General features: G+C 35.2%; 1 protein-coding gene across 2 annotated transcripts; it reads right to left on the bottom strand.

Annotated features, from left to right (window-relative positions):
- Positions 1-1,880: 1,880 nt before the first annotated feature.
- On the bottom strand, positions 1,881-23,638 carry LOC127415419 (coxsackievirus and adenovirus receptor homolog). 2 transcript variants are annotated; one of them, XM_051654125.1, is made up of 8 exons: positions 23,611-23,638; positions 20,658-20,758; positions 18,680-18,849; positions 13,145-13,346; positions 11,069-11,218; positions 10,684-10,806; positions 9,102-9,240; positions 1,881-4,449 (listed from the first exon to the last, which is right to left on the bottom strand). In XM_051654125.1, the coding sequence occupies exons 2-8, from the start codon at positions 20,731-20,733 to the stop codon at positions 4,203-4,205; spliced, it is 1,107 nt and encodes a 368-aa protein (XP_051510085.1). In that variant the 5' UTR covers positions 20,734-20,758; positions 23,611-23,638; the 3' UTR covers positions 1,881-4,202. The 2 variants fall into 2 exon arrangements, with proteins under 2 accessions (XP_051510085.1, XP_051510084.1); XM_051654124.1 differs by having other exon boundaries at positions 23,549-23,625.
- Positions 23,639-25,105: the final 1,467 nt, after the last annotated feature.

The following is a 25,105-nucleotide window of genomic DNA, read 5'->3' as shown; positions in this document are numbered from 1 at the left end:
CGAACAAAATGAGATGCTCCAAAAGCGTCCGTCTGACACAGGTGTACATTGACATATCCTTTGAAAAGCCTTCATAATAAGTCTACCTCAGACAGATTGGCAAATTCATTTGGATTACTGTGAACTGTAGGACAATAATAGGTTTATGTTAAATAATATGGAAATAAATAATATATTGGATTCTAAAGCCAATTTTTGTTTTATCGTATCAATGCTTTACTTGTCTGCCACAATAATGTTTTGCATTTTAATTATCATAATTTTTTTCAATATACTGTATATATTTCAATAATTATAAATAAAATATGTTATTTCTAGTTATGTAATTATTATAAATGTAATTATTGTTATTTGAGGGGATTTCTCTATATATTTACATGTGCGATTAATTGCGATTAATTCGATTAATCGGCATACCATGTCATTAAATCACATTTTTAATCGATTGACAGTCCTAATTTTTAGTTGTAAATGATATAATACAGTCAACATGAATGCATATTTTATTAACCCTACCATCCCTAACTCGTACTCCAAACCTAAACCTAACTGTCAGTAAAGTAAAAATGCAATTTTAGAGAGAAAATGCAACCTCTGAGTCATGCACACTATTGTTATATGTGAATGCAAACATTACTCACGCATCGCGTTAACAGTAGTACCACAAGGACAGATGATCACATTCGAATTGATGCAAAAATGTTGGATGGGGCTGGCGCTTGTCAGTAATTCAGGAGATGGGGTCGATTTCAGGGTACATGAACATGTTGCATTATGCAGTATATTTTCATGTCTTTGTAATTAATGTCTTTATATTGGATGAATATTAAACTCACATAAAAAAATTTAAAAAAAGTAAATCATTTAAAATGATTGCTTTTGATCTTTTGGCTTTAAATGGCTGTTTTTTTTATGTCCTTTTTGGTTCTGTGCTGTTCAATTTATAATGAATAAAATTTAAGTACCTGAGCTTGAATCGGTGTTAGTTTTCACAGTTTTTTATTTTAGTCATAATTTTTGTCCTTTGACAAAAAAATGCATTACATTTAGTGAATATTTCATAATACAGTATAAGTTTAGTTAAGAATTAATTTCCTAATTTCTTAAATTGTGCATCCTTGTTTCCTCGCTCGAGCCTGTGACCCGGAAACCGATCAAAGTCCGCCATCATAAAGGATGTATCAGTTCTCGAAATGCACTGCAAGGAGGTAAGGACAGAGGTCAGAGGAAGCTTCTTGAGGATGATTGAGCGAGGAAACACAGGAGCATCATATGCAGAAGACTTTTTGTTCGATGCACCTGACGCACGTATTAATTCTCCTCTCCCTTCACGTCTGACTCGACAGTTTTAATTCATGTATCACCTCTGCAGCTGAAATAAACCATAATTGACACATACTTCAACAGTGCATCTTGAATTATTTGGATTTATTATGAATATATTAATAAATAAAGTTTCAATAACATAATGGCAAGCGCACTGAGGTACTGCAGCTGCGCAAAAACGTGCTCTGAAGTGACGCGTGAGTGAGCTGCAGGACATTTCATTTTACAAATCCACTTTGCTTTAATTCCTCCGTCCTCGTTTCCTTTCCTTGGATCCTTTCTTCATTTCTTTAGAGGGTGGAGCTAGGAAGCGAGGAAAGGAAGCAAGGAAAAGAAACGAGGATGCACAATTTTAGAAATGAGAAGCACCCTTTTTCATCTCATCTTCATTATCATTAACAAAAACAACAACAACAACAAAAAAAAACATTGTCAGCACACATTTTCGTCAGTAATTTAGTTGACAAAATGAAAAATCCTGAAAATCCTAGGCAAAATCTTTCCTAAAATTAGAACACAAGCACATTTATTTCTTGTACAATTTAAAAGGGTACGTTGCAATAAGATTTACCCAATCAGCCCCCGGCAAGCGCCCCGTGCTGCCCCCGGCAAGATGCCACCCCGGGTGGCTGCCCATGTTGCCTATGCCTAAATCCGCCACTGAGTCACAGTCAAGACATTGTCTCACTGAATCATTGCACAACCATTATAATACTGTGTTTTTGTCCAGCAAACAATATTTAAATCACCAAAGCCACTTTTTCTTAATTGACAAACAGGTTTAATGCTTCAATATGGAGAACAATCTGTCATCCAGAATTGTTTTGAATAAAACATCACATGCATATGCTACAGAACTATAATTATATTATTAACTAAAGCAAGTATCACTATTATTATTGCTCATACTCAGGCAATGGACATAAACAATATATCAGATCATGCAATGTGTTGACAAGACCTGTGCTAATGCTTTTAATAAGTCATATCTAGAGACCAGAATATCATAGAGACTTGGGGGTGTCGTCATACACACACACAGGATATTGGTCACCTGCTACAAACGACCAATAAGGACAATTACGCTGTGTACAGGTTCATGAAACACACATGGGTCTTATTTCTTTTAGATCTCCTTTTCTTTCTCGCATGCACTCTTCTTATTTTCCTTTCATTAGTCGAGACACATTTTCCCCATAATCAGAGGTTATTAGGCAAAAATGGTCAAGAAAAAATGTATTGGAGCCAAACAGACTGTTTAAAGGAATAGTTCACCCTAAAATGAAAATTCTGTTATCGTTTACTAATGTTTTTTCAAATTTGCATGCTGTAAAAAAAAAATTCTGTCTATACAATGGCATATGGTCATGAGACATGCGAACAGATGTCTAACCGGTGCCATACATTGCGAATTTGCTTTGAGAACTGAGAATGAATAATGGCTTAAATTCTAGTCTGTTCATCACTGAAAGCTATTGTATGGCTTCAGAATACTTGGAATATGCTGCACGAGTCGTATGGACTACTTTTATGTTCTTTTGAAGAGCTTGACAGATTGGTCCCTATAAACTGTCATAATATGGAAAAAAGCTGTATGAAGAAATTCTCCTTTTGTGTTTCGCTCAGGTAATAACAACATATGGGTTTGGAGTGTCATTAAAATAATGACAGAATTGTAATTTGTAATTTCTGAGTTAATTTGGAAGGTTGGTAATGGGAGATTCTAAAGACACTGCAGCCAAGGGGCGCTCTTGTACAGAATTACCACAGCAGTGCATTGATTGACCTGTTAGTTGGCAGCTGCAAATCAGACACAGCAAATTATTTATTTCCCCATCATCTCCAATCACAGTGCTCATTTGAAATGAATGCTTGTCAGGGCAGGTGAATTCACAGGGGAAGTTTTCTCCAGCAACCAAAAATGAATTACAGACATCTTAAGATATTCAGGTTACTTTTTTAGAACTTAAAAGGAATAGTTTCAATGAACATTGGTTTTGTGTTTCAGGGAAGCAAGAAAATCATACGTGTTTTGAACATCATTCTAACAGTTTGTGTACTATTACTTTGAATGATAAAAAATTGCCTATTTTAAACCAAAGTCTGATATTAAATGTGTAAACGTATAAACGAGTCATTTACTTTAACATTTCATTTTTAAGCTTCCAAGGTTAAAAGTTAAAGGTTTATCAGTCACAATTTGAAAACATTCATTAATGTTAACCATATTTCACCAAACGTTCCTACTGCAGTGGCCCCAAAAGTATTCAGACACTTTTGGACATTTTGAAAATGTCAGAATGTCATTGCATTAGATGACAAAATATCAAACCAAGTGGCTTCTGCAAACACATTTTCTGAGCCATTTTTGCAATGACTTTTAACCAACTGGTGTCAAGATGATTTTTAGTGGATTTATAAAGTCTGTTCACACATGTGAAAATAAATGCCACTTAGTTTGATATTTTGCCATATAATGCATGCATACATTAAGCATAGCTTAAGTGCCCAAATACTGTGTATAATTGTGTAACATAACAATCACTTAGATCACACATTTTAAATCTATTACTTTCAAATTTACAAGGTAGTTTAAGTTTTTTTTTTTGTTTAACAACTCTTCAAATTACCATCATAATCTGATGAAATTCTTTCATTTTAACCAAAATGTCCAGCTATGCAAATACTTAAAATAAAATCATACAAAAATACATAAACACTATTATACACATATATTAGTAGATCACTATTATGCAATTATTATTATGCAGTTTGCCTTCTGTGCAGGTTTAAGGTTCACAAATCTTGCAAAGGTTTTGCACAGTTTTTAGTGAGTTTAATCTTTTTAGTTCAGAGTCCCACTGGCAGGTCGTCAGTTATACAGGGTATCCATATTTGCTGTCATATCGTAGCGGAGGCCTAGGATCACTAGCAGGCATACTGGCTTCCCTTTGGACTCTACTCCGTTCGGTGTAAGTGCTGCTGCGACCTGATCCAGCCCGCAAGACCTCTGCATTCCGAACTGAGCTGTAGTTAATGCCTGGATGGGCACGGTAGTTCAGTATAGAACGGAAGCTTGTGTTACGACTTCCTGGGCGACTCTCCGGCGCAGCCACATCCTCCCTAAGAATATATAGGGTTTAGGGAATGGTGTTAGCCACAATCATCATAATTATTTACAATATACAGTAAAACATCAGAAGTGGGGACCCTGTTTAAAAAAGATAGTTAAACCAGCCTTGATGGTTTACATTGGTCTAGATGTGGGGTTTTTACATACAAATATTAATAGTGAAAATAAGATAAGAAAAATGATACATTGTAATATAGTGTAGTATAGTGATACACTGTAATAGTACAAAATAAATATTTTTGGAGATAATATTTTACAGATAATATTTTATTCATATATTTTGGCTTTAGTACAATGACAATATAAAATCCAGTTATTTAATTTAGCTAACATGTTACCTAGTATATATCACACAATTTTTCTCACACAGTAAAATTGTGTCTTTATACATGAAAATATAAAGCTGAAGAATATCATCATATTTGTGGGTCCTTGGCAATGAAAAGTTTAAAAACTCTTGGTCTAGGTAGTCTTTTAGCCTGGTCAGGTGTGTTGTTTAGCCATCATATGAAGGCCACATTAGAAATGTCTTGGAAACTTTTTTGCCATGCCTTCATTATGTTGGCTTGACAAAGTAGAACAGACTTGTAGCATAACTTAGTTTAGGTTTTTTTGTTTGTTTTTCAAAAAAGCTTTCAAGCTACAAACACCAAACTGGTTCAGATTTTCAGCTGTTCTGGAATAGTATGATATGTCTTTTCTAACTGAATGGACTTACGGTCTTTGTACAGTGGACAATAAAAAAATAAAAAAAATGTATATATATATATATATATATATATATATATATATATATATATACAAAAAAATAATAATAATTATATATATATATATATATATATATATATATATATATATATATTAGGACAAACTTCCCCTATCTAGTTCATTTTTGCTATTTTCCAAATGCCTTTATACAGTTGTCAAAAGTTTGCATACCCTGGCAGAAATTGTAAAATTTTGGCATTGATTTTGAAAATATGACTGATCATGCAAAAAAAACTTTTTAAGGATAGTGATCATATGAAGCCATTTATTATCACATAGTTGTCATCACATATTATCATATATATGACAGAATGTTCAACGGAATGTTCGTAAATTTAAAATTTGAATTTAAATTAAGACTGTACTGGAATAATATGCTATGCATTTTCTTACTAAATGGAGTCAACGGACTTAAGGTATTCGTACAATGGATGATCAGGGAAAAAAAATATTTCTGAAAACATTCCCATAAACTTACATTGACGGAATGTTTAAATAAGCCAAAGGAATGTTCGTAAATTCAAATTCCATTTCCAACTGTCAAAAAATTCAAATGTAAACAAACCTACAATCTGCTTCAAGTTGCTCTGTTTGTCAATTTATCTGATTGATCTATTTGACAGTCTGTCTGACTATCTATCTAGCTTGCTGCTGATTTGCCTACTGTAATGTCTGTATAACCATCAAACTTGTAATTTTGAAACTAGTTTAAACTTTTTAAAGGCTTTATCGAGCCAATATCAAAGTTTGTCTTGACAAACTTCCCCAATCTAGTTTATTTTTGCTATTTTCCAAATGCCTTTATATATAGACTGTTTCATCCTGGTCCCAGTTCCAGCTTTTCAATCTTAAAATATGAAATTCCATCTTAAAAATGAATTAAATACATTTTTAAAGGAATATTCCAGGTTCAATACAAGCTAAGCTCAATCGACAGCATTTTTGACAATGTTGATTACCACAAAAAATATATTCGACAAGTCCTTCCTTTTCTTATAAAATAAATAAATAAATAAAAAAGAGGTTACAGTGAGGCACTTACAATGGAAGTCAATGCGGCCAGTTTTTGGATGGTTTAAAGGCAGATATGTGAGGCTTATTTTATAAAAGCACCTACATTAATTCTTCTGTTAAAACTCATGTATTATTTGAGCCGTAAAGTTGTTTAAATCGTCATTTTTATAGTCATTTTAGGGTTTGTTGACATTACATCGTCATGGCAATGAAGTTGTAAAATTGGCTATAACTTTATACAGAAAATGTTAGTAAATTATTTTATCACACTAAAATCATGTTTACACACATATTATGTCTTGTGGCTTTACTTTTAAAACAGTGTGTATTTTAATGTTTACAGATTGGACCCATTCACTTCCATTGTAAGTGCCTCACTGGAACCCAGGGCCCATACTCACAAAACATCTTCAGGCTAAAAGTAGCTCCTAACTAGGAAATTGAGGACTCTTAAAAATTAGGGCCATGTCACTCCTAATTTTAGGACTCATAAAAGTTTCATCTAAGAGTAATTCATGAATAATTTTAACGCTAAAAGTAGCTCCTAAACCCACGACAGCTTAGAAGTCGCCTGAGGACTTCTAAATCCTTAAGAGTGACTCACAAATGACCCGAAGCAAAGATGCTGTCGTCAATCCACATAAAAAATTATATATTAGAATATTATGACATTGACCATTTAAAAAGGTTTTGCCTGAATCACAATTGAATCAATGAATCTTAATAATATAATATTATAACATCCATGCACAACTCACCATGCGCCCCACTGAGAGCGAGAACCACACATTATAGCAACCATGAGGAGGATACCCCATGTGACTCCACCCTCCCTAGCAACTGGGGCATTGGTCACTCAGCACGCCCTGGATTTGAACTTGCAACTCCAGGGGTGGTAGTCAGTGTCTTTACTTGCTGAGCTACCCAGGCCCCCACCTTACTCTTATCTTAAGATTTCCTTAGTAAAACTTAGCTCTTAACAGTTTTGTTAATAGGCTTTAAGCAAAAACTCCTAGCTAGGAACTCTTTGGAGAAATCCTCATATTAAGATAAAAATTGTTGTGAATACTGGCCCAGATTTTTGCTTTTTATAGGAGTGGCAAGTCAAAATGAATTTTTATGGTTCTCAATATTATGCCACAAATGCTATTGATTGAGCTTAACTTGTATTGAACTCGGAATAGTCTTAAAAACTATGATGATCTAAAAGAGTGAAATTAACCATTTCAATAACTATTCACTGAAAATAATTTTCACCTATTTTTACACAAATTACGACTGTCTCAGCGGTGGCGTCATTTCTACCATGACAAAAAATTTTGCCACTAAAATAAGTTGTATTTAATTTACCAATAAGACAACACAATGTCAGTGAAGAGCATGCTTGAAATGAAATACGAGGCATGTGATGTGTGACATCAAGGTACAAAAATCAAGGTAAATATCACGTACCATTTACATTTATGCATTTGGCAGATGCTTTTATCCAAAGCAACTTACAGTGCACTTATTACAGGGACAATCTCCCTGGAGCAGCCTGGAGTTAAGTGCCTTGCTCAAGAACACAATGGTGGTGGTGGCTGTGGGGATCGAACCAGCAACCTTCTGATTACCGGTTATGTGCTTTAGCCCACTATGTCACCACCAAATGTTGTTCAGTGTACCGAATGTTTATATTGTGGGTCACTGTGTATTGTGAGATACCCACACAGCAATTTGGGAACTAATTTATTTGAGATGATTAGTGTTGGGTGTGGTTGTGAGCTTTGAATAAGAAGGCGTTGCTGACTAGTCAACCAGGAATTCATGAATGAGATCTGTTGTGGATCAGTGGCTGTCAAAGTATGAAGTAAGCAGTGTTGAGTGTAAAAATTACTAAGTAATCAGTTACTGTAATTAAATTACTTTTTCGTTGAAAAAAGTATGGGATTACTCTTAATTTTTAAATAATTTAATTACAGTTACTTCTGATGTAATTGTGTTAAATACTGTATAGACTATAGAACAATTCTATATAAAACAATAGTGAAAACAATTTAAAATCAAAATTGAATGTCTTATGTTAAAATTTATTTTTTCTAATTAAATGCAGCCCCCTTAATAATTCTTCAAATTATTCAGTTCATGAATAATTTGTTTGATTTTATATGATTTATTTGAAAGAATTAAAAGAACAATTTCATGTCCATCCTTGTATTTTTCATCTGGTCGAGGTTGATAAGTGTTTTAGAAAGAAATTAGTAATAAGTAAAGCAATTACTTTTCAGACAGAGTAATTAGTACAGTAATCTAATTACTCTGTAGAAGATGTAATTAGTAGTTAGTAATTGATTCCTTTTTTAGAGTAACTTACCCAACACTAGTAGTAAGACACTAGTGTGTGACACTACCACAACTGCATCTTGATACCACAGACCCCATTATCACATACTGTTTAAACAGTAACGTTAGCTTCTAGATACGTTTAATGGCTTAAAATTAATTCTGAATCAGTGGGGTCAGAAATTCAAAATGCATATTTAACTTACAATCGATTTCGAAATCAAAAATGTCATAGAAGCACCACAAAATGACGTGGTTGTCACAGCAATTGCATTTGTCATGTCACATTTGCTTCTATGACAGTCAGTTACGTTTAGGTTTCAAGTTTAGGATAGGGAGGTCGGTTTTGTTTGTTTAAAACTCGATTGCGCATTAACCAAGAAAACCTCATCTGTTTGGGAGCAAATTACACTTCACCTCAGAACTGTCGAGAAACGTGTAAGAAACCACATCATATCATTTTGCAAATGTGTCGCCACAGACATTTCACATTCATGGGATCAGGCTGTAAATAAATAATAAATCAGCAGTAACTCACCTGATCTCATTGGCAACCTCTTTTTCATAGCGCCGCTTGTGGCAGCAGCAAATCAGAAGCCAGATCAGAAGGAGGAGGAGGAGCAGCAACAACAATGCACCAATCACAGCTCCCACAATCACTCCCACTTTATTAGTGGCTAGAGAAGCACAGATAAACTTCAGTCGAATATGTTCAGAAATTCCTTAACCTCAGTAGCAATTCACCTGAAAGTGCCGCTGTTTTCAATCACCTTCAGAGATTCAGAAATCATCTGCAGAGTAAATGGGTTTATGAAACTAACATTTTTACAGAAAATCCTCTAGGCTGCATATTTCACACAAGGTCACATATAATGTTTTTTATAAACAGAAACACTGCTGCGGTTACCTTACTTTACCCTGAGCAATTAAACCAAGGCTGAACCTTGGACAAAAGGATGCTAAATGCAAAAGAGACTTTCTAGATTTAATTGACATAGATTGACATAGATCTATGGTATTGGTTCATTAGACATAAAAAGACCCTTGCATAAATATGGCACCCATACACTGGCCCAAAAAACTATTTGAGCACTTAAGACACACACAGTAGAAAATGTCTGTAATTTTAACAGTAAAATAATGTAAAAATTCTAAGGTAAAAAACGAAAAACAAAAAGTTAATTAGTCAATGGGTAGTTACCGTAACAAATACAATAAAATGATATATTTATCATGACAATGATAAAATATTGTAAAAATTGTTTTTTTAAATGTAAAAAGTATGACAGTTTATTAACAGTAAAAATGTATATTATGTTTAACAAGAGAATACATGTATTTTTTTACGGTAAACTACTGTTAAAATTACAATTATTGTGAAAAGCAAAATAGTCCCTGTGTGACCCATCACATTTCATTATATTACATGGGAATAGTTTTATTTCTTCCTATTTTTAATATCAGTTATGTACATTGGGCTGTTCTGTGTTATATTTATAACAGATCAGCATTCAAGTCCTTTTTTTTTTACTATAAATCTCCATTTTTAGTAAGAAAAAAGGACTTCCATTTCTCACCCACACCTATCATATCGCTTCAGAACACATGAATTTAACCACTGGAGTCATATGGATTACTTTATGCTGCCTTTATGTGATTTTTGGAGCTTCAAAGTTCTGGCCACCATTAACTTGCATTATATAAACCTACAGATCTGAGATATTCTTCTAAAAATCTTCATTTGTGTTCTGCAGAATAAAGAAAGTCATACACATCTGGGATGGCATGCGGGTGAGATTAATTTAAATGATGAGAGAATTTTCATTTTTGGGTGAACTATTCTTTTAAATGTGTGTTACTTTGAAATGGCTTTAAAAAAAAAAAGTACAAATGCTTTTTCATCTTAATTTTGAACAGTACACTATATTGTTTTATCATTTCAAACCTAACAAACATCATCTTGTGAAAAGTTTTGCTTGAAGTGTGTTTGTGCTATCCTCCTCTAAAATTAATGCTACTCTGCTTTGATATTTAGTTATCTAATGCAATGACATGTATACTTTAAGTAAATGCAAATACTTTTAGGGTGGCTGTAAATACTGTGACACACCCATACTTACGGTTATATGCTTGAAGGGTGTAGGTGCATCGTTCTGTGCCAACTTCATTGCGGACTTCACAAAGGTATTTCCCCGTGTAGCCGTCACTGTGGTTTCCAATTAACATCTCTCCAGTTTGGAGATCTTCAAACAAAAGAGCCATTGAGAATGTGCAGCCATTTCGTATGCCCTGACAGCAACATTTTCAGCAGATTGCACACAAAAAAAACCTGTTTGGTTGCTATGAGGCCTTAAAAATGTTTTTGTTTTTGACTACAGCAGCTGATGTGCTTTACAATGTACAAGCCTGAAGCTACAGGTTATTCAAGCAGAACCGAATATTATGCTTGAAGGTATTAGCAGTGTGTTGTCAAACCAGACCTGCGTTCATGGGTGGGGAACTTACTCTGTATTGCGGTCGGTGGCATATTTCCACTCTCTTTCGTCCATACATATTTTAGAGGAGGTGAACCCTTAGAGGATTTGCAGCGCAGCGAAACCGTTCCACCCTTCTCCTCGCTGCCTTCCACCCAGCATTTAGGGGCCGAAGGTTGTACTGTGAGAAATCAGCAGAAAAAGAAACATGACAGTCAAATGATGTGCCAATACATTGAGCAAACGGATTTGGTTTGAATCTGCAACATCTGTGATATTTGGTTAGGACTACGACAGGGTGATATGTCTCAAAAGGTTTTTGTATTTGCTCTGAAATGGCTTAGAACAAGGTTTTTGTTTTCAATCAGAGGAACCATTTGACCAAACAGCCTTTGTGACATAAAATACAGTAAAAATAAAGCACGTTTTGCTTAATGAACACGAGGGGAAAAAATAAATTATGTTGGCTTGAAAAAGCCAACATACTGTACTGTTCTACACTTTAAGCTGTTAAGGGTTTTTTTTTTTTTTTTTTTAATCCCTAAACAACTGCAAGACCAAAAATTCCAATCATAACTCCTCATAAAGCTTTCAAGCTACATCTACCAAATTTGGTACAGACCTTCAGACTGTTCTGACTCACATTGCTTTGACTTTTCGAACTGAACTGACCTACAGTTTTCCCGTAACGGTTGATCAAATATCCACAAAAACTTGCAAACATGATCTAGTTTTCTTTAATGTGCACAGATATAACATTGATAGATATACTTTACCTACTTATTTTTATTCTTTTTGCTAAAACAATTTAGTAAAGGAAAAAATGCCACTTGGAGACTACCATTAATTGTTTTTAGTGATTTAATGATTTGCTTGCATCAGAGTTTTAATAGATTTATTGAAGAGAAGATCACCATTTTTGCAGCTAAATTCTAAATCAGAGATACAATTAAAACGTCTGTCTACAAGCAAGCGTTCAGGTCTGGAACCACCGCCTACTTTTCACGATCCAATCAATTCCCGATTAAATCAAAGTCCAGCCCTATATTCTGTTTTGATTCACTTTAGAGCTGTTTGGTTTGGTTTTTTAAATCCCTATGGAGAAATTGAATGGGGAATATACAGTACAAGTGCGCTGAAAAGTTTGCGGTTATTTGCGTTCTACTGGGGCTGTAGACAGGCGAGGTGTCAAGGTTGGGAAGAGGTTAATGGAGAACAACAGGAGAAAGGTGTTAACATAGAGTGTCCGCCCCACCTATCATTCCACTCATGTCATAGAGAAAGACCAGTTGAAAGGTGCATGATAGGGTGGAGAGAACGGTAAAACAGAAACCCGGAGTTTGATAAGTATCAAAACCAGTCAAGGAAGAAAGAGAAAGTGCACATTCTCACCTTAACCAGGGCTCAGGGAGAAAACGCCACCGAAAGTCACAAAAATGCCCCTGAAATTCAAAACGTGGGGGCAAAAAATGGCCCCATTATAAATGTCTCTATTTTTAATAGCAACATCCATTTCTCAATATTCCATTCTAGCATTCAATTGCATTACATGGACCTACAGAGCTGAGATATTCTTATAAAAATCTTTGTGTTCTGCAGAAGGAAGAAAGTCATACACATCTGGGATGGCATGAAAATGAGTAAATGAGAGAATTTTCGTTTTTGGTTGATTTGTTTCTTTAACTATTCCCATTGTTTTCAAGAGGAATTCTCATTACTGCAACACAGACATGTTTTTATGGCATTAAAATAAGAACAATGCTGTTATATAATGATTTTTCAATGAATGTCAGTTCCAAGGGAGAACTACTATGATGTATAAATACTTTAAAATTATTATTATTATTTTTAATTTTCGCAAAAGAAAGAAAAGTCAAACAGGTTTGGAACAACATGAGGGTGAGTAAATGATAGAATTTGATAGATGAACTATTGGTGAACTATTACTGATTGCACCTTTAAATCTAAGTATAAGACATACAAGGATGACAAAAAGTTTATTTTAAAAATAGCACCCAAAAAGATAGAAATACCCCTGAAAATCAAATCCAGTGGGCAAATACTGCTGCTCAATGGGAAAAGTTTAATTTCTGACACCCGTTCTCACCTAGCACCAATAAAGTGATTTTCCTCGAATCGATGCCTGGTGATTTCTTCACTTTACACTGGTACGTGGCCGTGTCTAAGACCTGGAGGTCAGAAATGGTGACCGTCGCGTCTCCGCGGCTGGGGTCTCCAACAAACAGGAAACGACTCATGAGGGATGCATCTCCCAGCTTGTACTCCTTCCCCCCGGTGTAAGATAAGATCTAAGAGATAGACAGGCAGACAGACAGAGATCCATCTTGGTGAGTTTGGGTGATGGCAGACAAGTGAGTTTTATCTAAAGTAACAGGTCTAACCACCTGCTGTCATTAGGACGGAGTCTCTAAGATGCTAAACAGAAGGATTTCACAGAATCACTGCGCACATTCACAGAAAGCTTAATGTTAGGCAATTTGGCCAGGAGACAAATGATCAAAGACATTACAAAATCTGCCAGTGTGATACAGTATGATTGATCAGGACAAAACTGTGACCTCCATGGAAATGAATAAACATTCATCCATTTTTGTCTTATCAAAAACACCAGATGTTACGAAAAGAGATGAAAAGCTCAATTGCATGATTTCTTACGGTTCAGCCCATCATTTACTCCCTAGAAAGGTCTTAGGGTTTGTATTTTAAGTGTTGGGAAAGCTATTTTGAAACAGTTGCTTCCCAAGCTACAAGATAGTCTTAAAGTAGTTACATTTTTCTTTTGAAAATAGCTTGGCACACTACAAGTTACTAACAAAAGTTGCTAACTACCTTAAAGTTATTAGCTAATATCTTTTTAAAGACCCCATAAAATGGTTTGACAAACATTATTTTCTTTTCTGTGTTGCTGTATGTCCCATTGAAATCAGACGGTTGGGTGGGACATATTGAAGGGTTCGTGTCCTTTTTTGGTTCTTCTAATTTTATTCTAGAAAACATCTGTTTGGACCAAAAACATTGTACTGCAACATAAGTCATTGATATTTTTGGTCCATTTTTCCAGAAAAGAGACTGCAAATTGTAAATGCTTCTGCATAGGTTTATTTTGCCAAATTTAAAGAGATCAATAGCATACTGTATAGATGGTTTCAAAGTGAACCTCTTCAAATAAAGGCCTATAACTATTAGATTATATACTTTACTTTTACAATAAGAGCAGTGTTGATCTCGTCAATGGAATTACTGAAAAATGTTTGCTGACGCAGGATTTTTTTATTTCGTCAACAATAACGAAGAATGCGTAAATTGCGTTGTTAATTTCCATGTGTGGAATAATCGGGTTGTAGGGGGAGTCTGTTGGATTCTTTCTCGTCTATTCAGAGCAAGATCTTTATAAAATTGTACAACAGTTGAAACCATCTAGTTGTCGTACAGATGTTGTTCCTTTAAGACTAACAAGGAAGTTATTGGGACCCTTCTTTGTTGTCTATAGTAAATAGCTCGCTTGTGTTCCAGAGAAGTTAAAGACTGCGATAGTTCAACCGATTCTGAAGAAGCCTTCATTATACCGTTCGGTTGCTAATAACTATAGATAGACCAATATCAAAGATACCTTTCATCTAACAAATTATAGAGAAAGCAGTGGCGAAGCAACTGTTAGAGGTAGTGAAGGATAAATATTTTTTGAGAAATGTCAGTCAGGTTTCAGAGAAAATCACAGTACAGAAACTGCCCTTCTTAGGGTGACCAATGACTTATTGATGGCGGAGGACTCTGGAGAGTGCTCCATTTTAGTCTTGCTTGAATTAACTGCAGCGTTTTATACAGTTGATCATTCAGTTTTAATTGACACATTTAAGACATGGGTGGGAATATCTGGGGTGGCTTTACACTGGTTTGTTTCCTATTTGTCAAATAGGAAATTTGTAGTGTCTGTAGGAGATGAGATGTCCTCCTCTATGTTCTTCAAAAGAGTATAGCAGATTTTTTTTTTTAAATGGATGGCATGTAATTTTCTGCAGTTAAATTCTGATAAAACAGAGGTTGTCATAATCGGTCACGATTCTAAAAAAAAGTCAGATTGAGTCAGCACTTAGACAGGTGGTCCTGAATATTCAGCAGGTGGTGAGAAATTTGGGCGTCTATTTTGACACAAATTTAAGTTTTGAATATTACGTCAGGAAGTTAGTTCAGCCTTGTTTTTATCAGTTAAGGAACATTAAGGGACAGGTTTTGAGTTTTACGGATACAGTCAAACTTATTCATGCTTTAATTTCATCTCGCCTTGATTATTGTAATGCACTGTTTTCAGTTTTAAATCAATGCACTTTAGTACAGCTACAATCAGTGCAAAATGCTGCAGCTAGACTTTTGACATGAACGAGGTCTTTTAATCATATTACTCCAGTTTTAGCTTCTTTGCATTGGCTACCAGTTCATTTTAGGGTTGATTTTAAAATGTTATTAATTACACATAAGGCATTACATGGTTTGGCGCCAGATTATTTAGCAGTACTTTTAAGACCTTAAACAGTTAGACCTCTTAGATCTTCTTGTTGTGAAATGCTGGCTGTTCCAAGATCCAGATAGAAAACAAAAGGTGATAGAGCGTTTGTAGTGAAGGCCCCATGATTAAGGAACAGCCTGCCCTGGGATATTAGATCGGCTGAATGTTATGTCAAGCACTTGGCGCTTGTTTTAATTAGCGTGTTTTGATTTTATATTTTGTGAAGCACTTTGTGCTAAATTGCTAAAAGGTGCTATAAAAATAAAGTTATTAAAGTTATTTAATATGTTGTTTCAGTAAAAACACACTACACATAACACAATATCCTAAACTTTCTAAAACACTGAATAGTCTCTAAAACACATGAACTTCTAAAAAGTAGCTAATACTGTTGTTTATGTTGATATATTTTTAATAAGCTTGATACATGTTTAAATACATTTTTCAAAATGTTTGAATATTTGGTTAAAGTTTGATCTGTTACATTCTGACACATCTTTGTCATTTCTGCATTATCGTCAAGTAAAATTTTATTTTTGTTGACAAACAAATTTGTCATTTTAGAGTAAAATTGACTAGAATTAATGAATAACATCAACATATTGACTAAATTTAAAAGACATTTTTGTCATAAGACAAAAAATTTGATTAAAATAAACTGTAAAAATTAACAATGAATCTAGGCAGTATGTATGTGGCACAAACGTTTACATAAGAATCCGACAACACAAGAAACCTGCGTTTACATGAGATTTTAAAATCACATTCTCGCATTTTGTTGTCAAAATGTAAACAATTCTAACGCACATTGGATAAGCCAGTTAGAGTGCCGGTAAAGAAATCGGAGTAATTGGCAAAAGTCTACCTGTGTTGATCGGTTTTTGCTAAAACTGTTTTTGACCTTACTCTAATAAATGAAAATCATTTAAGCCATTTATATTGTCAGTTTATTGTCAAGCATAATCGGTAAGAATATTCATGTAAAGGCACTTAATAATGTTCTCAATTAGGGTAAATTTACACAACTAACAAAACTTAAAATACCCTTAACTACCGTTAACTGTTTTTTGAACGGATCATTTGTGATGTGTAAACAAACTTGTTATTCAATAAATGGCACCAACGATGCATTTGAGTCTGTTTGACACTTAAAGAGGACATTTTAGCAAAGTGCTTTCAATTACTGACTGAGGTTGCACAATTATTGCCTATTTCTGTGTGACAGAATGTCAAGTCAAACTTATTTGTACAGAGCTTTTCACAACAGGCATTGTTTCAAAGTGGCTGTACATGAAATTATGCTATAACAGAAAATTCGTAAATATATTGCCAGTATTAGTTATTTATGTTTAGAACTATTAGTGGTTAAAATAGGTAAACTAAGTAAGTGTTGTGGGTCAATGTTTAAACAGAATGATTTTATATTAAATATAAATTTTACTGTTAAAGTCCTTGAAGTTATCCCGAATTAACTGAGGAAATACACGTAGATGCATTGCCCTTTGATTTTGGCCAATGAAGGCTTTTGTTAGTGGTTAATTCATTTTCTATGTAGTTTAAGATAGTGTTGTCCCTCCTTTGACCAAGTTGATAGTGAGGAGCATCGCAGTCTGACTGGAAGCTTATGGCAGGTAATTTTGGTGAACTCCATCCTGAGCCCATGCTTCATGGAGTGGCTCATGAAGAATCCCATGTCTTTGAGTTTGCATCAATTCATCCTCTGTGAAGTCTGTCTTAGTAGACTGAAGTGAAATCTGGCTGGCACATGCTGCAGTTGGTCATCATCACTCGGCGATAAAGTGGGTCATCATCACTCAGCGATACAGTGGGAATCGGACATCAGGCAGGACCGGAGATGGATCTGGCAGGCTCTGGTAACCTCAGGATGTAATCCCGTTATCCACATAGATAACGAAAATGATAGACTGCGATTAGCATTTATGGATATTCTCAACTCTGTTGGGGTTAGACAAAATGGGACAGGTCCAACCCATCAACAAAATCATACGCTAGATCTAATTTTGCTGCTCTTAGCAAAGGTAACTCAGTCTATGCAACGTTATCGTTCAGGTAGAATTATTCTTTCAACTACTAAAGATAGCTTCACTAATAATTTTCTAGACTAAAAGGTAGCTTGTTTCTGGAGACACTTCAGTATTTTGAAAACAGCTAAGCTACTGTCTCGCTACAGAATTAGTAGCATTCCTGCTTTTAGGCTTTGCTTGATTTGCTTCATTTTGCAAGTGATGAAATCTGATCTGTTTGTTCAGACAGTGTCGTCACTAGCCGGTGTATCTACATTGTTTGCTATAGTAATGACATAAGCACCGGCACAATGTCAAGAGACTTTCTCACACAACAACTGGAAGTAGCTGTCATGGTAGAAACAGAGAACGTAAAACTGGAAATTTTGCCTCTGCTCATGTCTATCATGACATCTCGCCACAGTGCTGAACTCATGAGGCACACGAGAGAATATAAGTTACAGAGGCATTTTACATGTTCATGCGGTGTCCAACATTGCCGAATCATTCACTTATTCGCTATTCACTACATAGTGAATTTAACAAAGTGATTTTCCACCAACAGACCGAACATTTCTGAATGCAATAAGTAACAGTTCCAGTAGCATTTCCCCTTGAGCATGGTTTGGAACAGTGTGCTCGGTCTGGATTTCTCAGCACGGTTGGCTAACTGTATTCAGAACAGAGAACCATGCTTGTGAAACGGCTTTAGAGACATTGCAACTCACAATTGAACATTTGCGTTTTTAATTGTTTTTCTATGTAAACATACGCTAGACGGTCCTCTTTAAGCATTGCACATTAATCTAGACAAACAAAATTTTTTGTTTGAAAACTTTTTGTACTATTCGTTGTGCTGCATCTTGTTTAATTCCATGCAAGAACTTCTTTGGTATGAACGGCCCCTTAGTTAGTTATTCCCCAACACATATTCTAATGTTTTGCACAAGGAGCTTTAACTGTTTTCATCAGGCACATGCAATAGCTCTTTTAGATGCAAGTTACCAGCCTGAGCATCAATCCAAGCTCAATAAATCCTAATAAATCATGAGTATATGCTTTAATCTCATCTGAAACTCTCCCCCTCTCTCACCAGCTGATCTTTCTGGGTCATGTCTTGACTGACAACTGTCCACTCAATGTCCAACGCTCCCACATCCGAGGGGTCAACGGTGTACGTGCAGCCCAGAGTAACGCTCTCCCCCTGAGCTTTCTTGATAGTCTGTGGTCCAGTGGATGTCACCTGTATGGCCAGAGTAAGTGCTGAAAGAGAAAGACATAAAATGATGAGAGTCTATGATCATTCAGTTTACAAACTCCTGTCTTGTGTCTACATATGGGAATAGGACTATACTGGTCGTGCTGTATGTTTTTCGCACTGTATATACAAAAAAATGGCTCAAAAGAGTAATTTGTTCGAGAATCAGACTATGTTGGTTGCACTATATGTTTTGCACTGTAGATTCAAAAGAACCGGCTCTAGAGTCACTCGTTTGGGAATCAGACTATATTGGTCGTGCTGTATGTTTCGCACTGTCGATTCAAAAGAACCAGCTCAAAAGAGTAATTCTTTCAGGAATCACACTTTATTGGTCACGCTTTGTGATTCGCATTGTAGATTCAAAAGAACTGGCTCTAGAGTCATTTGTCTGGGAATCAGACTATATTGGTCGTGCTGTATGTTTCGCACTGTAGATACAAAAGAACCAGCTCAAAAGAGTCATTCGTCCGGTAATCAGACTATGTTGGTTGTGCTTTATGTTTCACACTGTAGATTAAAAAGAACCATTTTTTTTTTATAAAAAGAACTGATTTAAAGTTAAAAACCCCAACAGAAGCAAATGTCTTTAATTTTTTTATTTTTTTATTAGTATGACCTATGAACTGCATAGGCTCAACAATATGCAAAATTGTCATGGCATGACAAATGCAGAATATGAAAATTTACCATTTTTAGGCTGGTTAATCACCCGTATGCTGTAGTTTTTCAGTGAAACACAAAAGGAGATTGGTATGTTAGTCTCAGTCACCATTCACTTTCATTGCATCTTTTCCCTACAATGAAAGTGAAAGGTGATGGAGGCTATCAGCTAACAGCTCCTTTTTGTGGTCCACAGAAGAAAGTTACAGAGATTTGGAACAACGTGAGGGTGAGTAAATGGTGACAGAGTTTCCATTTTTGGGTGAACTATCCCTATAAAGGACAAATGTTACATATAACAATTATTTTGGGTTTTTGTTGTTGTTGTTTTTTTCAATCAAAATTGCAAAGCAAAGCAATAAGGTGATTTGTGTAAAATGAACTGACACTATCCTCAGACACTGCTGTCTCAAAATCACCATTTCTTTTTAGAAAAACCATTTCCTTTCTATTCCAGGGGAATAACCTGTCTTCTGCAGTTCAAGCACAGGCTGAACAGTCCAGCCTTTGCCAAGGGCATCTGCTATTTTTTTTCTGAAGAGAAATGCTACAGATTGTCAGGTTCACTTTGTTCTTAGCACCGCCAAAACCACAGAACATGTTAGGCGACTGTGTCACTCCTATTTGCAATGTACACTGACAACAAAACTCAAGGAGTGTCTCGTGATTCACGGGTTATGGATTGCCTCTCCCAGCTTGAATCAAAACAGTCCTACCATAAACATGTTGATCAACTACACTGGGTTCAAACCTCAGTGAGACTTATCTGTACAGAGTCAAATATCTTGCATTTTCATGCTCTAATTCAAATGCAATTAATATGATGCAAATCATTCTCAACCGAATTGTTTTGTGCATGCTACATCTGCTGTTTTTTTGTTTTTGTTTTTTAAGTCTACAATGCACATACAATACAATGCAAGCACATTAAATATTACTGGCTCTGAGCTACTGTTCATAGTCAGAATTTGCATAAATTGGATTGTGGGAGGCCAACGCAACTTTTTAATATGCAGGGTTAATTTATGCATAACGCGGTCACATGTTGAAACTCGATACAGCCCACACAAAGTGAAAAACACTGACCTTAAACACAGAAAACCCTTGAAAAGAGTGTGAAATAAGTTACAAAATAAATACTTATACACACCTGCATGATTTAGGCATACTGCAATGACATATAATGCAAACACTGGTAAGGTGCAGTTGAACCACAGCTTGCTCATAGCCAAATGTCTTCTCTGAGAAAACCTGTGAAAGAGTGGTGGGGAAAAACACAGAGTGTGATTGTCCCATGCTGACTGGGCAGCTCATTTGCAAGTGTGAATCATCTGATCCTGATAAGGGTCTCACATATGGCAAATTCAAATGTCATTTTAGCTGGGCTGTAATGAGAACAAGCTTCCAGTTTCACTTTAAAGACATAAAAATGAATCATTAATCACTTTGAAGTGCACCATAAGTGACGTCAACCAATGTAATACAGATAAATCAAATCAGCAACCGCAGGTGGATTTTTAATATTTTTTTGCTGTTTCTTTTTAATGGAAGGCCGATATGGGTTTGTAATGGCGATGCTGATATCTATACCAATATATTACAGATATAAAGTGGCCCCCAAAAAATTTAGAAACTTTTGAACTCAGTCACACTAAATGTAAGAATTCATTGCATTATACAACAAAATACCAAACAAAGTGACATCTGCAAAAATTATGATGTGACTTTTCTCCTCAGAACTAACTGATTTTTTTAAAACCATTTTTACAATGGCTCCCACCCAACTGGTGTCAACTGGTGACTGCGTGAACATGAACACCAATATGCTGACAACTATCAAAAATCAGCTTATTCAAAAAATCATTTATATGACCACACACGGATTTAGGCATGGGCGAAATGGAGTTCAATTGGCACATTTCAGCTTTAACTATGAGCATGTTCCACTAATGTTTGATAAACCACAAAGTGTCCAAATACGTTATGTCTTCATTTTGATCTACTGTTTTACAATTTGAAACATGCTAAAATTCTTTTTGCTTGAAAAGCGTGTTTGTACGATATTAAAAATAAATAAATAATTAATAATAATAAATGGCACTTGTTTTGAATGTAAAAAATGTAACATTCATACATTTTTAAGTAGGGATGTCCCGATAGCGATACTGCGCTCATGTACTTGTACTCCTAAAAATGCTCTGATACCAAAAGCTGATTCAATTTGACATACGAATGTCACTGCGTAAACATTCAGCGCACAAATTAAAATCATAATATGTCCTAGTGTGATTATTAAACCGCAAAGGCTGTGATTTAATGAGATAAATATATAGTGTGCATGTGCCGTGTGCTTCAAAGTGAATGTGTGAAGCCAGCTGCTCATTAGCGAAAACATCTCATTATAAGCATAATGCACGCTCTGTTCATAGCAAATGAGATAGAGCAGAGAGCAAATTCACTTTGTAGCACGAAGCACATACAGACTACATTTTAATTTAATTAAATCTCAGCATTTTGTGGTTCAATAATCACACTGGGTCATGTAGTGAGGTGAGAAGCTACCATCAAAAACACACAGAAATGGAAAGGGCTTCACTCCAAAATAAAAGCTAAATTTAAATGGAAAAAAGACTACTTAATAGTTATGTAATATTCACTGGAATACTACTACTACTACTACTACTAATAAAACAAATAATAATTGTATTATTTTTCAGCAATATCTCACATCTGTGACGCTTTATTGTGCAGCACTTTATTTGACAAAAATAATGCAATATCATGTTGAAAATTAAAAGTATTATTTTCATTGATTAAAGTTTTATGAATGAATAAAAGTTTTAGACACAATATTGATGATAACATTAAAAAACATGAAATTCTGAAAAAAAAAAAAACGAAAAAAAAAAACTGAAAACATGGAATGTGTGTAAAAATAAGACTGAATTTGGAAAATTATGAAAGATTTCATAAGGCCATACATGTTAACATGCACAGATGCTTCTGTTACCTTTGCGAAAGTATCATTATTGATATACAGCTTTTACATATTGGTTATGTTCTTTCTGTACAATTTTAGAATTATTCATTTTTGACAATGCGAGAGCTAAACATGTATTATTTTATATGTAAATATAAATGTAATACATTGCTTTTAGGTTACAGTTACTGAAATCAATAATGTCAGTGGGTCAGCTTTTTGATAATTTTGTAATAGCTAAAAATGATTTTTTATGTCTTTTTCAACAGTTGCTGAAAAATAATGAACATGCTGTCCTAAAATCATCAGTCTCACGTATTTTATTTGAAAACTGCAATATATATATATATAAATAAATAAAAACAGGTATCGGTGAGTACCGAAAAGGAAGTATCGGCACTCATTCTCCCAAAAAACGTGTGGCTTAAGTGTCCAAATAATTTTTGGGACCACTATAAATAATACAATTTAATAATGGCAAATAACACTTTTACAGCTTGACAAACTCAAGAGTTTAAAATCAGGCATATAGTATGGTATGGCTTAGACATTATTCACTGTGAATCATGAGTTGAATGTATCAAAAAGAAAGGAAACAGACTGAAAAAAAAAAAAAAACTTTTGTCTATAAAACTTCAAAGCATAAGAAAACTGTGATTCTTATCAATGTCTATAAATCATTTGAGACAATTCACATGCCCTGCACAGCCACCCCATAGAGCAAACACTCTTGAAGAGCAGAGGACTGCACCGGTTGAATACTTTAACATGAACACTTCCACACACTGAAATTACAGAGCTATATATTTAAAATGCCCTCTGTGAGCACTTGCTTACTAATGGCCTCCAATAATCATTTCAGGCTCATGAGAAATTAAAAAAGCCAGAGAAACTAATTAATGAAGCCAAGTACAGGCAAGGATTTAATTTCTCGTAGCTCTCATAAAGAGCAAATTCCAAACTATAGCCCTCATGTCACAGCCAATTGAGTTCCAATTCTCTTTAATATAAATCGTAGCTAAACCTAAATAATATATTTCGCAGAAATTATATGAGATTACCTCTTAATGGAGCAAGCAAACTCAGAATAATCCCCCCCCCAAAAAGCCAGCTGTTTAATCACCTGCTCTCTTGTCTGTTTCCTGTACTCACTCTCCCACTCACCTGAAACAGGTAAACAGGTGAATCCTCTCAAGGCCCTCCCCCTCTCTGCATTCCACCAATCACAGCGTGGGAATGTGAACTCAGTGAAACTGCCTGCTGCAGATACTGCCCACCCCATTTCTACCTGAAACAAATCATTAATTTGCTAGTTGCTTCGTGAAGTGTTTTCTTTTGTGCTGCCAGTTGAGTTTTGATTCCACTTGGATTTATTAACATGAAATGTATTCAGAGAAAAACCACAAATGAGTAGATTAATTCACACATTTTGGTTCTACTCATGTGATTTTAAGAGTCATTGAGAAAATGTTATGATTCAAACAGTGCATCTTCACAAAAGTAGTGAATCTCAACTGTTAGGTCATGGAAAGCAGTGAAAAATTATTCTAGATGCTAATGTTAAAATGCAACCAATCATATAATCCTGTATAGTTAGGATAGCATATCAACTAAGGCTTATCAACTTTTAAAAGGGAGGAGAAAACGTAATATCTTTTGTTGTTGACGCCAAAGGCTCCGATCAAACTACAGTGTTTTGTCAAAAATTCATCTGTCACTTTTTGTTTGTTTGTTCCATGTGTTAGGATGCTATGAATCAAACTTCTGCTGTTCTTTATGCATTGACAACATTGTTATTCAGCCTTTATATTGCTACTGTTATTCAGCCTCCTATTCAGCCTACGTGTTGTTTATAACTGGGTCACTCTCACAAAACCTTTCAAGAGAATGTCCTAGTCATATTTAACCCCAGATAAAAAGAATACAAAATAATCCTGTTCAAAAGTACTAAATAAACAATTTTTTAAGATGATAAACATTTACACAATTTTACAAAGGGGATGCAAACTAATATACAGTATATATATTGTTTGTGTGTGTATATATATATAGTATATACACTGTATTTATGAGTGTATATACTGTATATGTGTAATTATGTGTGTGTATATATACACACAAATGAGCCAAAACATTATGACCTAATATGCTGTTGGTCCTTCGCATGCACCGACCCGCCGAGGCATGGACTCTACAAGACCCCTGAAGGTGTCCTGTGGTATCTGGCACCAAGACATTAGCAGCAGATCCTTCAAGTCTTGTAAGCTGTGAGGTGGAGCTGCCGTGGATCAGAGTTGTTGGTCCAGCACATCCCACAGATGCTCAATCAGATTGAGATTTGGGGGCCAGGGCTGCACCTTGAACTTTTCATCATGTTCCTCAGATCATTCCTGTATGACGTGTGCAGTGTGGCAGGGTGCATTATCCTGCTGAAAGAGGTCACTGCCATCAGGGAATACCATTGCCATGAAGGGGTGTACCTGGTCTGCAACGATGTTTAGGTAGTTGGCAGTGGCACGTGTCAAATTGACTTCCACATGAATGGCTGGACCCAGGGTTTCCCAGCAGAACATTGCCCAGAGCATCACACTTCCTCCACCGACTTGTCATATTCCCAC

The sequence above is a fragment of the Myxocyprinus asiaticus genome, chromosome 24, assembly GCF_019703515.2.
Source record: "Myxocyprinus asiaticus isolate MX2 ecotype Aquarium Trade chromosome 24, UBuf_Myxa_2, whole genome shotgun sequence".
NCBI lineage: Eukaryota > Metazoa > Chordata > Actinopteri > Cypriniformes > Catostomidae > Myxocyprinus > Myxocyprinus asiaticus.
The sequence above is the reverse complement of the archived record's forward strand: the minus strand, read 5'-3'. Positions and strand labels throughout refer to the sequence as shown.